The sequence below is a fragment of the Abramis brama genome (genome assembly GCF_963993115.1).
Source record: "Abramis brama genome assembly, chromosome: 8".
Lineage (NCBI taxonomy): Eukaryota > Metazoa > Chordata > Actinopteri > Cypriniformes > Leuciscidae > Abramis > Abramis brama.
This window is the reverse complement of record NC_139970.1, coordinates 30,056,135-30,069,249: the sequence shown is the minus strand read 5'-3', so window position 1 is coordinate 30,069,249 and position 13,115 is coordinate 30,056,135. Positions and strand designations below refer to the sequence as shown.

Sequence of the window (13,115 nt, the reverse complement as noted above, 5' to 3'; positions counted from 1 at the left end):
TATAGAACTAGACCTATATTAACAGGCTATTTGCGTCTAAAAATCTTGAAAATCAACTTAAATCTTGAAAATCAAAGTCCAGTTTGGTGCAACAACATTTCACATGCCCTCACAGCAGAATTTCGTTTTTTATTAAGTAGGCCTATGTAGGCTATGTAGCTTAAATAATTATGCAACAAATTGATCCATGCACTTTTGTGCCGCTCCCTGTGTATCTATGGGCCGTGAGGTGGTTTCTGTCTTGCTGTTCGGAATCTGGTTTGTGTCCGACCTGACATCCCAGACCAGATCAACAGGTTTCGGTCACGCCCAGGAGCTAGAAACGTCTGCTATATAAGGAATAAAGGAATGCAGATGTTCAGAACTAAGCTAAACACGCCAGAGAGAAACATACAGAGTAAACTACTCTCGAATTAACCACCATAATCCACCAAAATGCAGATGTCCGAACCCCTCAGCCAGAAGAACGCTCTCTTCACGGCAATGAACCGCTTCATCGGCGCCGTCAACAACATGGACCAGACGGTCATGGTGCCAAGCCTGCTGAGAGATGTGCCGCTGGACCAACAGAACGAGGAACAGAAGCTAACCAATGTCATGGGTAGCTATCTGCGGGATGCTGAGGACGACATGTACAGCTATTACAGCCAGCTCAAGTCCATCCGGAACAACATCGAATGGGGTGTCTTGCGCGCAGAGGAGCAGAGGCGCAAGAAAGACTCTCCTGCGCCGGAGCCAGTGCGCACGGAACCGGACAGCGACACGGATCTGGAGCAGCTCCTGCAGTACCATCTGAAGGGCTTGCATGGGGTGCTGTCCAAACTTACAAGCCAAGCCAACAACCTGACCAACCGATACAAGCAGGAGATTGGCATTGCTGGCTGGGGACAGTGAACTGCATCATGAAGGATCCATGTCTTTGAACATGATGAACAATTCTGATCTAATATGATCTATTCTGACTTTGTGGAAGAGACAAAAGGGACTGACCGAACAGATGTTAAACTGTCAAAAGTTAAAGTGCAAGGCAAAGCGAGAGGGGGAACTGGGTTTTGTAGTATTTGTGTTGATCACTGACAAATTGTAATTGTAAGGGCATGCTTCCTGTCTTATGACGTTATATTTGCACTGGCAGTTTCCCTTTTTTACAAAACAAAACAAAATCTCCGTTCAAATGGCTGGCTGCCATGCCTTACCTTGATATTTAAATCTATTTATGGATTATGTATAATTGAAAGCTTTTATTTTTTCATTCTTCTTTAAAGTTGTTGTCCTATGATGTTACTGTGTGTTCCAGAGGACTGATGACTTTAAGAACTAAATGTATGATAGTTTGTTTATGTGAATATTCCTGTAGATGAAGCAGAAACTCTGTAGAAAACTCCTGCAACGTTTCCTGTTAATGACACTGAAACTATCTGTGAATCATCCTGTGAATCAATGACGTGGACAACTCTGAAAATCACTGCTTGTGTGTGTCATGATGAGTTCCATGAGATTCTGGGTTAAATTGTGCCTAAATGCCAATATGATAAAAACATTGTCTGTGTTTTATATTGAATTGGTTTTTTATAACAAAATAAACTTTTGTAATTTGAATATCTGTGGTTGTTTATCTGTGGTTATCACAATCTGTTTATCTGTGGCGCACACACACCCTGCACCATGTAGCCTACATACTCCTCATTCCTTAGTTCTTACAAAAGCCTATAATTTAAATAACTTTCATTTCTGAGACTGATGGATTAGGGATAATGACACAAAATAATAATCCGTTCTAATTTAATCTAATAAAATGAAATTCCCATTTACCATTTCAATTTCTATTTAGTAGCCTATGTGTATGCGTGTACATATATGTACGTTAAGTGAGACCTGTGCAATTAATCAGATTATTTCTCTTACAAAGATTATTTATGTTCATAATTCTTTTTTTTCCTTCTTTTTTTTTGTGCAGAAGGTCTATAAATAGACCTTCACATATATTTTGAGGGTCTGTACAACCTACAAATCTGTGGAAGGTACGGCTCGACTGGACTGATCAAATTTAATAATGTATTTAAATGTAACTGAAGTTTTTATTGCACAATGACTTATTGTTCAAAGATACCAAAGATTCTTCTTTTTTGGACCTAAACCTAAACAAACATTTTGACAAAGTGAACTGCCACACTATGTTCATTGGATGAATCTAAATCACCTTGCTTTCACTCTACTAAATGTTTCATACCTTGTTATGAAAACATAAGACATACACACTATTCCACAAAATGAATAAATAGCCTATCAATATAACAGATACGCTGAATAGTCTTATCCATTTATTTTAATTAAAATAATATTAATTAATCAATAACATGACTTCACTGTATAAACAACAGCAGAAAATATAATGTTTATATGAAAGCTACTGGCAGTAATTTAATCAACTTAACTTAATCGCGTTTCGTATATTGTGTTGTTTGTCCCAGTGTGCACGCCTTACGTGTCAATGGGGATGATGTGGTGTTCTCATCATGTGCGTTTCCACATCAAAATATTAGTTGGTAAGAAGGAAGAGTAATTATGGGAGATGAGCATCCAGTCCAGGTTAACAACACTAGCAGCTCCCGCTGTACTTTCTTTAACACAGCGCCCGACGACTATCGATGTGTAAGTGTAAACTTGTTTTAAAAATTAATGTAATGCTAACTTTTTTAGCCCTCATGCTAATCACAACATGACATCATCCTTTCCAGGCATGATGATTTTCACTAGTAGTTTACTCCTAGACGTGAAAGTAAGAAAGTATGGTGATTGATAATCGTTTAATTTTAGTTAAACATTCTTGTGGAAAGTATATTAAATGGCTCATGGTGAGGTAAGTTCATTTGTAAATAAATTACTTGTTGAGTTGTGATGGGACAAACCACCCAACACACGAGCAGGAAAATGGTTTACATTTCTTTGGTGAATGGTTGCAAAGTGTCTAAAAGAACTATATAGTGTTAAAAATGTAAAGAAATATAGGAGAATCAAGACGTCTATTTAAAATGAAAAGAAAAAATATGTGAACGTGCTTTTGAAAGCGTTCTTCTGTAGCACTTCATGGAATTTCAATTAAAGTTCACCCAAAAATGAAAATTCTGTCAACATTTATTCGCCCTCAAGTTGTTCCAAACCTGTATGAATTTGTTTTTTTTCTGCTGAACACAAAATAATACATTTGGAGGAATGTTTGTAACCACACGGTTGTGGGACACCATTGTCTTCCATAGTATGGAAAAAAAAATCTATGGAAGTCAATGGTACAAAATACCTTCCTTTGCTTTAAAAAGAAATAAGAAACTCAAACAGGTTTAAGACAACACGAGGGTGAGTAAATGATGAGATCATTTAAATTTTTGGGTGAACTATCCCTTAAATGTCATATAACCTTTCCTTCCTTATTGTCATTTTAGTTTTCATTATATTTTTATGTATGTATTTTAATCCTCAGGATGTGATTCTTAAAGTGAAAAGAGCCACAGGGACATTTTCATTAGTGGCATGGTGAGTCGATTTATATTGCACAGAACTTCTTTGTTTTAAAGTGACTTTTGAACATTCTTAACTAACTTAAAATGTCCTATCTGTAGCTTTTTCATGCTCTTTGTGATATGGCTGCTGCGCAGATATAACTCTTTGGCTCAGGTACAGTGTGTGTTTGATTTGAATTGCCAAGATACATACACTACTGTTCAAATGTTTGGTGGCAGTGAGATCTTTTTTATTTATTAATTTTTTTCTTCAAATTAATACTATTCAGCAAGGGTGCGTTATATTTAGCAAAAGTGACAGTAAAGATGTTTTGTTACAAAAAAAAAGTGGCACAACTGTTGAAGATAATAATAATAAAATGTTTCTTGTACAACAAATCAGAATATTGGAATTATTAGAACATATTGAAGACTGGAGTAAATTTTGTTTTTCCATCACAGGAATATACATCTTTTTAAAATGTATTAAAATAGTAAACCGGGTTTCACTTTATTTTGATGGTCCCTTTAACACGTTCTGTTGACAATAAGTAACATTGCACCTACATGTCTGCTAACACTCATTAGAGAGTTAGTAGAGTATTAGTAGATTAAAAAAAGAGTATTAGTAGACTAGTTGGGTTAGGGTTAGAATAAGTTGACATGTAGTTGCAAAGTTACTTATAGTCAGTAGAATGTCTGTTGGAGGACCATCGCAATAAAGAGTTAGCAGATATTAAGCAGACAGTCTACTAATATTCTAATGAGAGTTAGTTGACATGTAGTTGCAAAGTTACTTATAGTCAACAGAATGTTCACAAGGGACCATCAAAATAAAGTGTTACTGTAAACTGTTATTTTAAACTGAAAAGTGCAGTCTGGTTGAAGAGTTCGTTCAAAAACATAAACAACTCCAAACTTTGGAATGGTAGTGTAATTACCCAACATAATTTAAAATTCAGTAAAGTTCTAGTAATATTCTGTCATATTGTTGATTATTTTAAATAACATTGTATCTCTTTATCTTTGTTATAATCTCTCTCCTTTCCTTTTTTTTTCAGAAAATGGTAGTCAGTCTGACAGTAGCAGCATTTTTTGACAGTGTTGCATATGTTATGGTAAGTTATGTTTATTAATTTGTGTGTATGTTTGAGAGAGAGATACATATGCAGGCAGAGTAATTATTCAAACTAATGTATGTTGAAAACATACATGTTTTTTTTTTTTTATCCCTCTTTAATAACTTTATTTCATTGCACCTTTTCTTTTCCTCTCACCTGCAGGGAGAGTCTCATCCAGAGGGTTCTCTGTGTAATTTTCAAGCGTGGTGGCTCACATATTTTGGTAAATTTGGCAACTGATCAAAAGATGTTTGTTTATATGTGTACTGTCTTATTACTCCCCCTCTTTCGTTCATCTTGTGAAAAAAAAATATTTTTAATGAAATTTGAGAATGAATAAAAGCCTAAATTCAATCTGTTCATCATATAAAGTGATCGAGTCTCTTCAGAAAATTTGGGCTACAACACTTAATTCACATTGATTAGTTTTACGATCTCTTTATGATTTTTTTTTATCGTCAAAGTGGTAGTTGCGTAGCTGTCAGTAGAGGGACAGAAAGCTCTCAGATTTCATCAATGATCTTAATTTGTTTTCCGAAATGAACGAAAGTCTTATGGTTTTGGTACGACCTGAGGGTGATTAATTAATAACAGAATTTTCATTTTGGGGTGAACTATCCCTTTAATGTAAAGTAACAGATCATCAATTCTGACATGGTATAATAAGATTATTTATGGTCATTGATGTATTTAACTAGCAGAAGACATTTAAACCCAAAAATTCACACCACAAAAAACATGTACAGTAAGGTGGCCCTTATTTTTCAAGTTTTGATTTATAATTGTCTGACCCCCTCAAGTTGTTCCAATACATGAAAAAATAATTCAGGCAAAATATGAGCTCATTTGAACAATATTTAGAGGTGGCTCGATGACGTTGAAATTTTGTATAATCAGTTATTATGCTCAATTTGTGATAATTACCACTTGCCTAATTTTATCTAAACTATTTAAATTACATACTTGCTTATTTAATGGCAATTCTGAATTTACACCTATTTTGCACAAAATATATTCTATGCATTTCTTGCAGAAGCATAAATTGTGTTAACAACGGGCTAACGAAGCCACTTTCACAGAAATGCGTGGTGTTAAGAAACTCTGACTTTGAACTGTGCAAACTTAGTCCAGGCAAAGTAGCGTTTTACGACAGACTAACTGTAAAATAATTTTTTTGCAGCTTAGATCATTTCTATGAGGTGTACTTTCACTGTGTAAAGTTTTATTGTGGTAGGAGTTACAGTAAAGGAAAAAATTAAGCCTATGCGGGTGTATTTTGGGTAACCTATATTCGATTAGTGTATAGCTCATTTGCATATTCAAATTCATTTTCAAAGAAACTTGTAATACAAAAAATTTGACTCTTCATGGGTACTTTCATTGTGTAAAGTTTCATTTTGATAGGAGTAAAGGAAAAAAATAGCCCCATTGGGGTGTATTGTTGCCTGGCCTTATTGGCACACATCTCGGATGGGTGAGAATTTAACATATTTCCTCAACTAGGATTTCTTAGGACTTTTAGTATGTTGTTCTGGACACCTCATAGAAATGATCTAAGCTGCAAAAAATTTATTTTACAATTAGTTCTATTTTTGGCTCCAAAATTAGTTACTTTGCCTGGACTAAATCTGAAAAGATGCGTATCATCAGTTATCTTACAATAGTCAAATGTATGTTGTGTAAGATATATTTGGTTAAATAATTAATATAGTACTCACATTGAACTGTGATCAAGTAATAGGCTATGTGATTTGATGCATTCTGCAAACTGTGTATAGTATTGAATACAATGCTCAATGCTAAACGTTTTAGAATGAAGAATTTTGCTAACTTGCAGAATTGCCTACAAAAACAGCGAACTTTGATGTGCTTGAGCTACCTCTAAATATTAATATTTTTGCCCCTTTTAATTTCTGGGGTGTTTTTAGCATAAATGGAACAAATCTAGAGGGTCAGGCTGCAGAAAAACGGAAAAAAAATTTTTTCGTACATTTAAGGGCCACCCTAATGTACAGTATGATATTGGGAATAAAATGTGAATTTGTAGACTGATGTCATGATAAATTGCTGTTGTTGTTGTTATAGTTTTTGACTTTAACAACTTTTGGTATGTGTATTTGACTTTAGACTGGACTGCACTGGTGTGGGTGTGTCTTATTACTTTCAATCTCTACCTGAACCTGGTGAGAGAAATCAGAACTGAACATTATGAGATGTGAGTCAATGTAAAATACACACAAAAAACTAATTTAGTTGTGTGTTATATATGTGTATTCCTAACATCTGCATGTGCTTCTCAGACCGTACCATGTGGTGGCGTGGGGGGTTCCTCTGTTCATGTCCACTCTCCCACTGATGGCTGGATACTACGGTCCTGCTGGAGCCTGGTGGTATATGACCTTTGATTTTTGATATATTCTTAATTGCAGTTGTATCACTACAGTAGTCATCAGTCCTTTCTGTCTCATTCTCTTCCTGCAGTTGGATTACAGATAATCATGTTGGGTGGAGGTTTGGCATGTAAGTTTGTAATGTTCAGCATGTGTATGAAATGCGTGTTGTTTCTAGGGATGAATCTGGGTTGGAGTAATGTAACTATGTTATGAGTTTCATCACATTTCAGAGGTTCACGCAGCTCCTCATGCTATTTGAATCTCAGGAATTTCCGTTCTCAATCTGACAGGTTTTTGTGCATGCTGGAGCTGCTTAGAATATTTTTCACTCTAATTATATAAAGTTTATTGCCGTGTTATTGAACACACTGGTAAACACTGGCCACAGATATATTTAGACACCTAAAATGCATGAATGCTTTTGCATTACGTAACTATATAATATATTTATATGGATGCACAAGATATTGTTTCCATGTTGGTTACTAGCCAATATTTATATATCAAATATTTAATTGTTCATTCTAATTTTCCATATATTTACATTTACATGACATTTTCCATCATCCAACAATCACTTAAAAGTAATCTTTAAAAATAAAACTTATTAATAATGTTAAATGTTAAAACTTTAGCAAATCTAAAAATTAATATCCATTTTTCATACTGTTAAAGTCTTTTAAAATGTTGTGATGCTTAAATTCAGTTGTAGCATTTAAAATTATTGATTTTACTTTTTTCTTTTACAAATATAAAGAAAATTATTATATTATAAAAATTATTGATTTGAGTTTTTAGGGATTTATTTGAAACTTTAGACAAATTATAAATATATATATATATATAAAATCATATATTTTAAATGTACTATATTATGTAATTATTACATTATATATTATGTATATAATGTAATATATACATAATATATAATGTAGTAAAGAAGGATAGTACAAGTGCACTATCTAGGGAACGTAAATGTCCAAATACTTCTTGAGGCCTCGGTTTGTGTATTGTCTTGTTTGAGGTGTAAAGTATTTCTTTGTTGTTGTTTTTTGCAGATGGTACATCCCTCTGTTTAGCCTGATTATCCTCATGATCTGCTGTTATGCTCGAATCATCTGTGTGGCCAATGAGAGGGTGAGTGAATGTGACTCACAAACATCAACTAAAAAATTGTCCCGCTACTTCCAAAATTTGACTGCATGGCAATTGTAGGTCCAACTTAGGTGTGTAATTCAAATTCATCTTGAATAAAGCACTTTGCATTTCTCTTCCCTGTTCTCTGTAATGCTGACGTGCCATGCTAAGGCTGAAAGTGAACTTTTTGCACGTCAGGCAGCTTCTTCCAGTCACTGACGCAATAAATCAGGCTATACAGGCTCATGTACGTGCAGACACCCATGTACTCTGCACAGGTCTTATGGGGGGGACATTGAACATTGTACAGTACACACCACATTATGATCCACGCATTAGGAGTGTAAATGCATGTTTAAAGTTACTGTCTTTATTTCAGATGCGGTCCTGGTTAGGCACCTTTAATCCTGAAAGAGAGAGGAGAAAGGTAAGCGTGTGTATTAGTGCATGTGCAGATATTACAATCCTGCCATCCACTGGTTTATACATCAGTAATGTATCATTACTTCTTCCTGCAGATCTCTCTAGCTGAAGAGATCAGACCGTTGAAGTGGTATCCCTCTGTCTATCTGCTCGTCTCTATCTTCCCCCTCATAAATCGGTAACAGTGCGTTTTTTTTTTGCCATATTTAACATACTGAACCTCATGGATGTGATCTGTATTTATATGGATTTCCATATTTTCTGAAATGAAGTGTCCCACATGTTAGCTGATCACATACCTTATAGTTGTGGATGCATCTGTGTGCTTGTGTGCATGATCTGCATGTGTATTTCTGCAGACTTCATAATGCTGCTTACCCAGAGGACCCTGTGTTTTCTCTGACTTTACTGCACGTGCTCAGTGCACCATTGCATGGACTTGCAAATGCTCTCGTCTTCGGTAAGGACACCTGGAGTCAACTGAGTTCAACAGGAATAAAGGTACAGTTCACACTCACTGGTCTCAGCCATGGATGGCTGTGATTGGTCTTCTTATGTCAGTCAGACAGTCCCTTCCTGTATCATTATGGTTACTAGGCAGCATAACACATTTGTGCGGTTTGATTTCAATCTCTTATTCACGTAACATGCGTTTTCCACAGATGGCGATCCAGTCTCGACTGTGTGACAGCACAAGGATTGGAGAGTACCATGCCACGAATGTAAGATACACACATGACCTTGATACACACTCCGATTCTGATGATGAGGACAACAATGTCATCTTTTACAGTCCGAACATGATCTTAAAAGACAGGGGACCCTTGGAAAGTGTTTAGAAAAGAAGTGTGTATGTGTGTGCCTTTGAAGAGTTTCATTCAGTGTTTCTGTTGCAGCTTTTATTTCGACATTTTAAAATATGTATTATGATTATTGGAAAAAAGAAAATGGTTGATAGAACGTCTTCCTTTGCCTTTAATGATGGGTAGTATCATAACATTTGTTTGTACTGTATTAATGTGGGAAAGCTTTCATTCAAGCTGTTTACCACCTGAAAGTAATATATTTTGTTGTAAATAATGGAATTAAAGACTGCCTTTTCATTCATCTGAATATTTCAGACATTATATACTTTGAGAAAATTTGAGCATGTTTTACTATCATATTTATGAAAATGTATGATATATTTTTGTATTGTTTACATATGCAACAAATTTTTAATAAAAATCTAATAACATTTCTCTCATGTTCGTGTCTTTTGCCTAGTAGAACGAGTTAGCACTCTAACTTTAGTTAATGAGCTAATTAACTGTGAGTTCTAGATATTAAAGGAGAACTTGGTAACTTTTTTAACTTAATAAAACTGTCTAGAAATCATTTGAATGGTTAAACAACCTGTTCTGGTGATATTGGTGACTTTCCCCGCTCCCCCCAGCGTTCCCAGGCGGAAAACCAACCTTGCAACTTGGGCACTACCGTCCCGGCAAGATAGAAATTGGTAGTCTCGTGAGAAGCGAGAATGAGAACGAGAACGAGCGCGAAACACGAATTGCTTGACGGCAATTCGACATAAACACACATGCATGTATGATGTATTACCAGATTACCCACCTCGGTAGACATAGCTCCACACGATACAGTTGGCTTGCTCCGATCATAACAAACGCACATGAGCAGCGGTAGAGAGGGGGAGGAGGCCGCCGCAAGTGAGTTTTTTACGACCGTGTTGTGAAATATACACCCCCCCACAGCTGTAGGGGGAGCTCGTGGGGAAAACATGCGACAACAAAAGGGAAAATCAGCGAAGAAGTGACTAGAGTTCGCTAGAGTTGCCGAGTTCTCCTTTAAATCTCAGCACTTAAATCAGGATGATTAATGAGAAAGCCCTGTGGAGTAAGACATGCTTCCCATGATAAGAGCGTTAGAAAAGCTCCTTGATATAAACAGCCATATCACTTATATAAAGTATATAAGTGATAAAGTTTGTGTAACTTTGTCTTACGAAAGCTAGCCTAATTTAAACGATACTGACACCGTGTGGACAGAAGTGTGAACACTATATTCTCGTCAGAAATAGACTATATTTATCCCTCTATATCTTGCTTTATGAAATAAGAATCCAAAAAGTTGATTCTAAAAGTGTATAAATATAATTTAAAGTGTTCAATAAACTATAAGCAAAAGGACAGCTGTTATTTCGCTGTTCTGTTTTCCTGATTGGCTGTGTTGTGTTATATCATCTAAGCGCATTTAACAGCGATTGGTGAACATCTCCTCGTAAGTGACGAGGGAGCCAATCAGTGAAGAGTGCGTTGTAAAATTGATGATACATGCAACAGTAACCATACGTAACATATTTTCATAACATCAGCTGGCGAACATTACATACTAGGCAGGGCACTCCCGGAAAGACAACAGTATCATCCATAACCTGTAAACAAGGCTTGTGTTTCAAGGCAAATTGCTGGGTAGGAAACGAATACAGTAGAAACTGTAGCCAACGTTACATTCTATCTAAACCATGGTATGACTTCTGATAAAAGGTATGTCTTATTAGTTCTTTATAAGCCTTTAACATTTATTTCCTGTATATGATATAAAAGCCTATTATTATATAGTTAATATTATTGAATATATATTTTTATTAACAAACATGAACAAAAAAGTATTACATTTCTTGACTGTTTCGTGTACATACAATTGCACATGTGGTAATATGGAATTGTGCTTTATATGAGGACACAGTGTAGTGATTTGTGTTTTGTGTATTTGTATGATGACTTGCAACATTTCCTTTACAGCCAGCGTCTATGTGGTGCGCAAGATCAGGGCTTCCCTTAAAGAGGGAGAGCAAACAGAACAACCTGTCCTCACACCATGTAGCCTGGCTAAAGGTGAGTTTACATTATAAATAAATATATATTTTTATTTAAAGTAAACATTAATGTCAATTCACAGGAATAACAAGTTACGAAACTCATGGGGAATGCAACAGTTGCCGCCCCCTTTTTCAGTGGCGTTGGTTCCGGAAGTTTAAAAAACGTTTTATTCTTTTACTTTTTTTCTTCTTTTTTTTATAAATGAACGATGAACCAAGCCAATCAGCTACAAGTTGAATCACAACACTACAAACTCTGATTAAAAGCAAAAACCTTTTTGAAAATCGGACAAAAAGAGAGAGGTACAAGTGTACAATACTGTAGGCTACTTAACGGTAGGGAGGGAAAGAACTACAATCCCATGAAGCATTGCGAACAGCATAATCGAATTAAAAACGATTAAATTCACAGTGCTTAATGGATGTGGGCGGAGCTAAATAGCTATTTTGGAGTGTGTTGCTTTTTTTCCGACTCAATCTTAGTTTAGTTTTCTGTACAGGATCTTCATGGGTAATGTAATTTTTCACCAGCAATTCCATTGTTAAACACGATTATTTTATGAATAAACTGATGGCTTCAGCAGAAGCAGATACCATATATACCTCATATCCTTGTGGAGAAAATGAATGAAGTTCTTACTTCCGGAACACACTTGTTGCACTCTATTAAGAAAGTAGGCCTATATAGAGTGAAATTGTATCTCAGTGTTTTATTACTCTATAGCCTTATCTGAATGAGGCAAAGTACATCAGAGTGCATTAGTTCTTTCCACATTGTAAAGATCAGATGTGAATGTACAGAGGGTGTTTTCGAATGTTACTGAAGTTGCCGGACTTGTTTGTGTGTTTCCAGGTAAAAAGAAGAGCAATGCGTCAGACAGTGCATTAATGGCAGCTCCAGAGTCTGAGGGTGCTGTTGGGTCATCTGCACCTACAGAGACAGCTATACAGGCATGTGGTTCCTGAGGTTAAAGGTCACGCAGAAGCAAATCTGGAAAAAAAAACTGCCTCGCTGGACACCAGCATATGTTGTGTTTTGCATGCTGGTGTTCTGGTGTTCCAACAATGGCATCTAAGCCGGTCTTTTCAACAGAGACTTTACAGAAGCGGAAGGCAGATTGTGACAAAGATCTGATATCAGACCAGTTTTGCTTTGCGTGACCTTTATTCTCAGTTGCCGACACTTGCTCTGTCTCTTTGCTCTTTCTCTTTTTCTTTTCCCCTTCAGCTGTAGTTTATGAAGGTCTGTTCATCAACCTCTGTCTCAGGGGCGGTTCAGATCTGATGTTTACCTGCAGCTTTTGCATTTATACTCACTAACAAACTGAACGAACACGTATCACTGTAACTTTGACGATATTTATAAAATAATTTCATGTTTGTTATGATAAAAACAACTAATAAAATTGTGAAACTCTAATTTTTGTTTGCTCGTGTTCTTCCTAAACTACTCAACATTTTTTTTGTAATAAACATTTCTTCTAACCTGTCCACTCGAGCCTCTATTCTTTGATAAGATAAACACACTTCTGTATTTCAATGTTGACATCACAATAACATAATTCCTCCACAGGGTTAGAGATGATCTCCGTAATCAAAGGATTTATTTCAAACAACATGAAAGTTGAAAATATATGTATTGTTATTTAGATGTGTAATTGTAATG

At 35.7% G+C, this 13,115-nt stretch overlaps 2 protein-coding genes and 1 long non-coding RNA gene across 3 annotated transcripts; all 3 read left to right on the top strand.

Moving 5' to 3' along the window:
- The first annotated feature begins 144 nt into the window (after positions 1 to 144).
- On the top strand, positions 145 to 1,599 carry mid1ip1a (MID1 interacting protein 1a). The gene has a single exon (XM_084121802.1). The coding sequence runs from the start codon at positions 436 to 438 to the stop codon at positions 892 to 894; it is 459 nt and encodes a 152-aa protein (XP_083977928.1). The 5' UTR covers positions 145 to 435; the 3' UTR covers positions 895 to 1,599.
- Positions 1,600 to 2,476: 877 nt separating this feature from the next.
- Positions 2,477 to 9,811, top strand: LOC311088802 (cyclic AMP receptor-like protein A). The gene is made up of 13 exons (XM_084123122.1): positions 2,477 to 2,652; positions 3,479 to 3,531; positions 3,618 to 3,672; positions 4,559 to 4,615; positions 4,781 to 4,841; positions 6,746 to 6,833; positions 6,919 to 7,008; positions 7,100 to 7,138; positions 8,070 to 8,148; positions 8,528 to 8,575; positions 8,667 to 8,749; positions 8,931 to 9,072; positions 9,234 to 9,811. Exons 1-13 carry the CDS (start codon positions 2,566 to 2,568, stop codon positions 9,408 to 9,410), a joined length of 1,059 nt encoding a protein of 352 aa, XP_083979248.1. The 5' UTR covers positions 2,477 to 2,565; the 3' UTR covers positions 9,411 to 9,811.
- A 1,074-nt stretch (positions 9,812 to 10,885) lies between these two features.
- On the top strand, positions 10,886 to 12,869 carry LOC311088612. The gene is made up of 3 exons (XR_014607537.1): positions 10,886 to 11,114; positions 11,373 to 11,465; positions 12,303 to 12,869. It is a non-coding gene; the product is annotated as an uncharacterized lncRNA (long non-coding RNA).
- The last annotated feature ends 246 nt before the right edge of the window (positions 12,870 to 13,115 follow it).